The sequence below is a fragment of the Eurytemora carolleeae genome, unplaced genomic scaffold (assembly GCF_000591075.1).
Source record: "Eurytemora carolleeae unplaced genomic scaffold, Eaff_2.0 scaffold89, whole genome shotgun sequence".
NCBI classification, from domain to species: Eukaryota; Metazoa; Arthropoda; class Copepoda; order Calanoida; family Temoridae; genus Eurytemora; species Eurytemora carolleeae.
This window is the reverse complement of record NW_019396034.1, coordinates 322,482-331,823: the sequence shown is the minus strand read 5'-3', so window position 1 is coordinate 331,823 and position 9,342 is coordinate 322,482. Positions and strand designations below refer to the sequence as shown.

The window sequence follows — 9,342 nt, the reverse complement described above, 5'->3', positions numbered from 1 at the left end:
TAACAGATTATAAGGTTATGCTAGTAACGGCCTGCACACTTGTCACATCGGCCAACTCAAAAAGCGGATAGCCGGGGTTGGAATGGAAGAAATTGACCCGGAGAGTCACAAATTATTTAAGTTTTGATAACCTAATTCAAGAATTTTCTATCTTAAACGTTTATGAATTTAATTCTTATTTTGAAAGCCAAATAAGAAAGGTTTAAGTTGAACAGGTTACAGCTATATCAGTACAGTAATGTTCTTCAAATGTAACAATAATAAAATTGAATAAAATGTAGATTCTGAGTGGCAAAATAAATGTATTTACTTTTAAAAAATGTTTTAAAATAGACATTTGCAAATATTTAAATACTTTAAAAAGATAAAATTAAAGTGATCGGTTGCAAAAACTAAATTTTTGTTTAATTCTAATGCATTCATGTAAATCCTTCTCTGGTCCATGATATAACTGGGAACTGGGATTTTTTGCGTTATTTTACACAATCTTATAACTGGTCTAGGGTACAACTACACAGGCATGTTAAATGACAATATTTATCATTGGAAAATAATTTGACCAATAGTTAGTTCTTCTCAATAAACATTATACCGAGGCTAAATGTATACAAATTCCAAACAGATAAATCAGGAATTGAGTGCATAACTTTCTTTCCGTAGCTAAAATGATGATTTTACTCTCAATCAAATGAATTCAAAATGTGAATTAAACCTTAATCTCAATTTGCACATAACTATTGACGCTAGTTATTTAAACATGCTTGTGTTAAACTTTTATTCACACTATTTCATTTAGAATTATAATTCTTAATGTTTATGACTCCTGTAGTATAATATCCTCAAATAAAAGATATTTACCCCTGGATTATATTGTTTTGATCTTCACTGCAGTACACATGTCATAAAAAATACATTTGGAGGTTCCTGGTTTATTATTTTTCTTGATTTTATCTTTGTAGTAAGTGCTGTGCAGTGTAGAAATTAGAAGTGAGATTGTCGTTTAGGAATATCTTGCTGAGCATATGATCCTTCCTAAATATAATATTAGTTGATTAATCAGATCTACAGTGATACTTCCTAACTATAATATTCATTGATTAATCAGATCTATATTGATCATTTCTAAATCAGGGGATATTACTTCCAACACTTGACCCATTTCTACAAAGTTATCTTTTTCAAAAGAATATACTATATATCTTTAAATCCAAGACGAGAAGAACAAAATTACACCATATATTTATAAAAAAAAAGGCTAAAACTTTATATAAGAACAATAAATGTCAATTTTAAACTAATAAGGTGTGAGAATTAGTTTTAATGATCTTGATTTCCTTTTCGAACAAATCCCTATTTTATAAACAATTACCGGATTTCAGCTCATGTCGCGTTTTCGGCACTTATCCTGGTTTTGAGACAATTAACGGATTTCATATCAATGTCAATTTTTAAGCATTTACGCACTTATGTAACAAAACAAGATTTTTTGATAAGGTAAAATACAAACAAAATAGAAAATAAAAACAGACTGTTCTTTTTTAATTTAAACAGCATTACAGCATTGATAATTCAAAATATTAATATCATTTGTTCTTGAATATAGATTTAACTATAAATGCGAGAAAGTGTTGGTTTAAAATGCTTGAAAATAAATCATCGATATTCTCTAATTTAACATATAAAATGTTGAAACTTAGATTCTAGAAATAATTCAGAAGATAATTTTTGTTTTCAGTGATTTACTTTGTAAGTTATAAAAGTGAGTTTTGATTTGAATTGCGGATTACACTCAAAAACAGAAAAGTGGGTTTTGTCTCGAAAACGCGACGATGTTTCAAATTCAGGATATGTTTGAAAATGGAAAACCTGAAAACGGTCAAGAGATATACTATAAAACTATACTATAAATTGGGAATTGTTGTCCTCGTCATGTTCAATAAAATGTTGGTTTTAGTTTTTATTATCGACTTCTACTCTGGATATGGGTCGGGATCTTAAAAACCCAGTCTTTCAATTTGTGTTAGTTTCAGTTTGTGTTAGTTTTGGAAGTAATATCCTCTGTAACTATAATATTCGTTGATTAATCCGATCTACAATGATCCGTCCTAAAAATAATATTCGTTGATAAATCAGTTTTACAATGCTCCTTCCTAAATATAATATTCGTTGACAAATCAGTTCTACGATACCCCTTCCTAAATATAATATTCGTTGATAAATCAGATCTACAATGATCCTTCCTAAACATAATGTTCGTTGATAAATCAGTTATAGGATGCTTCTTCCTAAATATAATATTCGTTGATAAATCAGTTCTATTTTGCTCCTTTCTAAATATAATATTCGTTGATTCATCAGATCAACGATGATCCTTTCTAAATATAATATAATCATTATAAATAAAATATTCGTTGATAAATCAGTTCAACAATGCTTCTTCTTAAATATAATATTCGTTGATTAATCATTTCTACGAGGCTCCTTCCTAAATATAATATTCGTTGATTAATCAATTCTACGAGGCTCCTTCCTAAATATAATATTCGTTGATAAATCAGTTCTACGATGCTCCTTCCTAAATATAATATTCGTTGATTTATCAGTTCTACGAGGCTCCTTCCTAAATATAATATTCGTTGACAAATCAGTTCTACGATGCTCCTTCCTAAATATAATAATCGTTGATTAATCAGTTCTAAGATGCTCCTTCCTAAATATAATAATCGTTGATTAATCAGTTCTAAGATGCTCCTTCCTAAATATAATAATCGTTGATTAATCAGTTCTAAGATGCTCCTTTTTGATGATCGTGTTTCAAGCCCAATTTTTAAAAGATTGTTTGTTTCAAAATTGAAAACATATTTTTTTGGAACTGGGAATCCGAAATTTGTTGGTTTCGGTTCCCATTTGAATAAACTAGCTAGCATTTCAAACTTTGAAATAACAGTGAACAATAAAAAAAAAACTAAAATAAAATCAACTTACCCTACTATAGTTTGATGGAAGATTATTGATTGGAGGACCTGTAAATAAATAAATTGAGTTTAGGGTAGTGGGGTATACATTACATTAACCCCCCTCCCCCCCCCCACCTTTAGAAAAGTTGTTCTTATCAATCGAAATAAAAACTGTGGAGTAGAAAACCGATCTTTAGGTAATCTGTTAAATATTTAATGTTCTGAAATATCGAAAGGTTTTACCAGTGGCCCAAAAATCAATTCAACATATATTACGTGTATAGGACCTGTATTCAAAGCACAATTGCTATGTTTTATTTTCATTGAACTATGTGAAATCACAACTTGAGTATAATCTAAGTCTTCATATTCCACATTTTTTAGGATTCCTTCTTAAAAACAGACGAAACAGTAATAATAAATAATGAATTTATTCATTATACATGTATACATATTTATTATAGAACCCCATTTTCCTATAGTTCAAAGTAAAATACAAACCAGTGCTTAACCCTGTATATGGAACCCCTCCTGCTGGGATGGAACCACGAACCCCTGGACTCGTAGGACGTGAACCATACATACTGTTAGCTCGAGAACTCATTGTCACCATCTTAACAGAAATAAATTTTTAATATGGGTCCTGGACTTAATAGAAATATTAAAAAATAGACTACTAAATTCTCATTTAAAAAAAATATATTACCATGAGTTATAAACCGAATTGCTATTCATGTAACACTAATTAGATATGTTTTAATATGCTTTGATATTTGTTGCGTACATGTCAGAAAATTACTTTAAACTCTAGTTATTCTAATAAATGTATAAACTATTTTGCATAAGATAAAATCACACCCTGATCTCTAATAGTTCTCCTTAAATCTATTTAATTGAAATGTTTGATCATCATTATTAAAATTAGGTGGAAAAAATAATCAAAACAGCCAAGAGCTATTTTCCACCTGATTGTTTAATACTTGTACTGTTAATATAATCATCAATTTGTAATTGTAAACTCGTTCTGTACACAGATACATGTATTTTAGCAATAAGCTTTATCTTATCTTATCTCCACAGTTTAATGGAAATTACTATTGCAAAATTCCAACATCAATAAGTAAACGTTTTCCATAAAGAGTGCATTCAGGATTAAAAACGTTATATTAGTACAATGCAAACCTCTGCCTCTCATAATACCCGTTTACTTAAACTAAGTTTTCTTAAAAGTGAAAACAAAGACGATCCAAAAAATGATTTCCTTCCCCCATATCATGGAGTTACTTGGTACTTTTTAAATATTCATGGAACATTCGTTTTTAATATTCTTTCTTAGCATTTTATTTGTCACCTTTATCTTGGCCAAGTTTTCTAGCTTCGAGACTCCTGTCAGCTCGATGTAGAGAGAGTAGATGACAAGCACAGCGAGTACATCAAGGATATTGATGAAAAACCAGGTGATGAACATGAAGATGTGGTATCCAAAGATGATATCATTGACGATACTAAAAATACATTGGAACATTCTATGCCATCACTAACAGATTATTTATATCCCTAGACTACTAGGATTTCCCTTTATTCTTTATTTACAAATATCGACAAATCCATCTTTTTAATTTCTTTTATCTTTAAATCTTTTAGTATTTTATTATTTTACCTAGCTGTCTTATATCTACCAAAAGAAAGTAGAGCTAAGAAGTGGATATGATTTCATTGTCAACATACGTGACGGGCTATAAGAGTTGCAGAAATATAGTTTTATTGTAAACAAAATTTAAACAAAGATTATAAACAAGGAAGGGACGAACCTGAGCAATTACTGTTTACAAATCGTATTTGTTCAACACTGTAGCTAGTTTAAAGCTGTCCTAATACGTCACAAACCATACCATATCCCCCTCTCCTTAGTACATTTACTCCTTGAGCATACCTGTGGTAAACCCAGGCTACAATTTTCCAGGGGGTGAAGGCCCCCATGGTGTAAAGCCAACCCTTGAATCCGGTTTCTTTTTCCAGCCTATATAACAAATAATATAATTTTTAGACATATACATTTTGTCTATATTAAAAGAGTTGCGTTTAGGGTTTCCGGCGAAAAGGAAAAATTGGTTCGCGAAAATGTTGCATCGAAAAATGCGAAAAAAATAATACCAAAATTTCGCAAAAAAGAGAATACGAAAATTTTGCAAAAAGTTAATGCAAAAATTTCGCGAACAAAATAGGAGTTAGGCAAAAAACGAAAATTTTGCGAAATACACATAATTTATAAAAACAAATGCGAAATTTAGCGAAAATTTTGCGCAAATTCATCAAAAAAGACTAAATTTTGAAAATACAAGATTCATTTTCAAAGAGGGATTTATCCGCGAGCGGCGAGTTCAATTGATGTATTAACACAAAATATAAATAAAGATTTAAGAAAGACTAGGAGACATCAAACATTTCGCCAAAATATGTTCGCGAAATTTTTTTTGCGAAATTTCGCTTCGTTCATTTCGCGAAACGTTTCGTTCGCTGGAAACACTAGATGCGTTGCACAAATCATACAATGCTAAATCAACCCCACACACCTCCAACTGGCAATATTTATAGCAATTTAGCAGCGCTTAGGATCCGCAACATTTTGGCTTCCTGGATGCGGATCCTGATAAGCAAAAATTTGTGGATCCAAGACTCAAGAGGCAAAATAGCAACCCAAATATGTAAAGAAAACTGTTTGCTCTCAAAACCAAATCTGAAACGTTGAAAAAAGAGAGAGTATTAAAAATGTCCTCATCTCTAAATAAATTTCCTCATCTCTGAATAAATTTCCTCATCTCTTAATAGTCATGAACTTTTAGCAAAATAAGCGAAACAAATTTAAAATTAATATGAAAATTCTTCTTTTGTAAAAAATCAGTAAATTCTAAAGAAATGTTTATGACCTGGATCCGGGTCAAAATGAAATGGATCCTAAGCACTGACATATTCATATTGATTTTTTAAAAATTTAAACTGTGTTTAATCGTTGCTAGATGATGAACCTGAGTGCGTCGAGGAGTATACAGCTGTTGATGAAGATGAGGATGGAGAAGACGAGAGAGAACAAGCTCGACATCATCAGAATATTCCGAACTATTAATAATTAAAAATAAAAGTAAAGTTTACAGTTCTAAAAATAGCATGGGTATTGAGTCTCCATTTCCCTACATCCCTGCCATGATTCAGGTATATATGTTTTAGAAAAATCACCCCTCCCATTTTGAAAATCATGATTTTCAGGCCACCATCCCACAATGAAAAATAGTTGAAGACTTTTACAGCATAACACGCCTTTTAAAAAACTAAATGATTTTGTAACGAAAATTATTTCATTAAATATGATTAAGAATATGAAAAAGAAAAATCTTACCGTGATGGTTTCCAACGTAGACAAATTCGAAGCTGAATATATAATATCCGGTGTGATTACTCCCTGGACTAGCTTCAACTAAACAAGGAATGTATTAACAGAAATACCAAATTTAATATGTCTTGTTTTCTTTTATAATGTTAAAAAGTATGAAAATTTGTCACCAAAATACCAGTTTTAGTATTTGTAAAGCGATTTATTTTACACAAGCAATTAAACACTTTTATAATGGTCTTTTATCTTTTACTTTTGCATAATTGAAATACATTTAAAGCTAGCATAGGTTCACCAATTTACAAAAGAAGCCATTGAGTTCAAGTTATATCAAAAGGATTAGATAGATAAAAAAAATACAGATGCGTTCAAACAAAAACATTGAAGATTTTTTTATAAGAAAAACTTATTCTTAAGAAAATATTTTGTATTTTCACTAAAGTAAATTTAAGAATTATAATTACCTAGGCAGTAGATATCAAAAATAGACCACATCGCAGTCCAGAATGCCAGGAACTAAGCAATAAAATTGAGCTATTAAATTATTTTGGGAAATGGAGTTTAATATTGTACTTTTTTCCGCGACCAAGTAACAAGGGTGTTTTTTCATGTTAAGCTTTAATTTACCGTAAAACTTCAACTTTTTGATTTTTAGAAATAAATATATAACACCACCAAATTTACTTTTTCATTACTTACCAGTGTATAAAATGTAGCATGCCAAGCTCCTGAAGTAAGATCTGTGTAGAAAGCACTCTGTATTATAGGTTTTTCCCACCATTGTAGCTTCTGGGACTTCAAGGTTTTCCCTCTATAATACAATTAAATACAATATACGACATTAAAAAAGAACAATGTTGGTTTTACCATAGATGGTTTATTTATTCATCTGTTATTTTCACCCATTAACTATGGTATTTTCGTATTTATTTTTCTTGGGTTATGAATTTTGATGTTTTCCTCTAAGTGTGCGTGGGGAGCGTATATTTACCTATGTTGTCCTCTAAGTGTGCGTGTGGAGCGTACATTTACCTATGTTGTCCTCCAAGTGTGCGTGGGGAGCATATATTTACCTATGTTGTCCTCCAAGTGTGCGTGGGGAGCGTATATTTATCTATGTTGTCCTCCAAGTGTGCGTGGGGAGCGTATATTTACCTATGTTGTCCTCCAAGTGTGCGTGTGGAGCGTATATTTACCTATTTTGTCCTCCAAATGTGCGTGTGGAGCGTATATTTACCTATGTTGTCCTCCAAGTGTGCGTGTGGAGCGTATATTTACCTATGTTGTCCTCCAAGTGTGCGTGGGGAGCGTATATTTACCTAAGTTGTCCTCCAAGTGTGCGTGTGGAGCGTATATTTACCTATGTTGTCCTCCAAGTGTGCGTGTGGAGCGTGTGGTTGATGCATGTGAATAAACTGAAAGCCTGGATCCATTGCTTACTACACTTGGGGACTTCCTCCCTAGTGTAGACATTGCTGATGAGTTAAGAAGATCTCCTTATTCTGAATATATTGTAATGTTATGAGTCATATAAGTCATATACGGCTATATCGCATTTTTATTTTACAAAGGATCTGGTTGTAGCGCTTTAACGATTAAGTGTAATTTAATTCAAAGGAATTTTAGGATTCAAAGAAATTCGAGGCCTAAAATAGACTTCAAAGTTCAAACAACCCGGGGCGTATACAGGAATTTGTCCAGGGGGGGGCTTATTGTTTATCTTTACAGTGTGGGGGGCTCAGCACCCATTAGGGCCTGAAAACTTCTTAAAATCCATATATTTAACTGGCCCAGGCCCAGGAGGGAACTGAGCCCCCATAGACCTCCCCTGAAAACCCCTCAGCTCTGCAAACAAGTGATTATAAACTGATCGAATAACATTTAATTATAATAGATTCATTTTGAAACAGTCAACCTATAAAATCCAAACCTACGTGAAATAACAACCATCTTTTAGTAAAGGCGCCGATGTAATTTTCTAATAATTTTTTAACCCCCCCCCCCCCCTCCTATCAATTTTGTACATAGATCTCGTTTGTTAAACATGGATATAATTTTGGTCATGTGGCCGCAGCGCTCGGCCCCTAGCCTGTCTGGTCGCATCGCTCAGTCCAGAAATTGTCTTTACCTAACCTAACCCTAAAATAATAAAAAAATAAATAATAATAATTTTGCTGAAAAATAATTGGTCATGCACGAAATTGATAGGAGAGGGGAGGCCCTAGGGGGATCCAAAAATCGTATACTAGGACGGACCCGGCGCCGATTATTGATTTACCTTTTTCCTTTATTTTGGTTTTTAGATTTAAGCATTAAGCAACTTCACCTTGTAGAACCGGTTCTTCAACCAACGGCCAGAACCAGGTAAACGTAAAATTCGCAAATGCGAAAAAAAAATTCTGAAAAAAAAATTTAAATAAAATGAATTTCTTTTTTCTGATAAACATACCAGAAATGCAAAGAGGAGAAAAAGTTACCTAATTTTGAAACTTACACTTAGAACCATGTATCTACCTGTATTTCATGAAATCAATTGATCCCATTGGTTATTACAATAAGGAAGGAACACCGCCCCAAAAACAAAATATAACAAAATTGAAAAATATTTTAAAACATCTTTGTTGTAAACGGGAAAAGAAATGTGTTAATTTAAATAGACAATTTTTTTGGTGTTTATAACTAATTGGTCATTCATAATTTTATTAAATTCTACAATCTCATGCTCTCTTCTTTCTATTGTAATCATTCTATAATTTTCAATTTTGATTACTTCTCTAGGTGTAAATTTTGTTTAGAAAAAGAAGATTCTTTTGTAGGGCGAACATTTTCTAAATATTTGGTTATTTCAGATTATCCAGGGCCCAAAGTGTACGCAAAGCTTGTTCTGAAGAATGCCGCAATTAATTCTCTATATTCTCGCCGCCGATCGTTCTCAAAATTCAACGCCGAAAATATCTGTTATCATCTCCGCATGCAATTCAGCGAAATAGTTATGTA

At 31.8% G+C, this 9,342-nt stretch overlaps 1 protein-coding gene across 2 annotated transcripts; it reads right to left on the bottom strand.

The window, feature by feature from the left end:
- Positions 1-973: 973 nt before the first annotated feature.
- Positions 974-8,745, bottom strand: LOC111697753 (uncharacterized). Of its 2 annotated transcripts, none has more exons than XM_023467870.1 (11): positions 8,672-8,745; positions 7,706-7,847; positions 7,045-7,156; positions 6,810-6,861; positions 6,352-6,429; positions 5,984-6,074; positions 4,891-4,977; positions 4,309-4,462; positions 3,459-3,570; positions 2,986-3,023; positions 974-1,032 (listed from the first exon to the last, which is right to left on the bottom strand). In XM_023467870.1, the coding sequence occupies exons 2-11, from the start codon at positions 7,816-7,818 to the stop codon at positions 982-984; spliced, it is 888 nt and encodes a 295-aa protein (XP_023323638.1). In that variant the 5' UTR covers positions 7,819-7,847; positions 8,672-8,745; the 3' UTR covers positions 974-981. The 2 variants fall into 2 exon arrangements, with proteins under 2 accessions (XP_023323638.1, XP_023323631.1); XM_023467863.1 differs by having other exon boundaries at positions 8,624-8,725.
- Between the last annotated feature and the right edge of the window lie 597 nt (positions 8,746-9,342).

Excerpts from the sequence above, each read along its gene's own strand:
- LOC111697753 (XM_023467870.1), bottom strand. The coding sequence starts at position 7,818 with ATGTCTACACTAGGGAGGAAGTCCCCAAGTGTAGTAAGCAATGGATCC. Across the intron at positions 4,463-4,890 it reads GTAGCCTGGGTTTACCACAG|TATCGTCAATGATATCATCT; the intron begins GTATGCTCAAGG and ends ATGTATTTTTAG. Across the intron at positions 3,024-3,458 it reads ATATACAGGGTTAAGCACTG|GTCCTCCAATCAATAATCTT; the intron begins GTTTGTATTTTA and ends ATTTATTTACAG.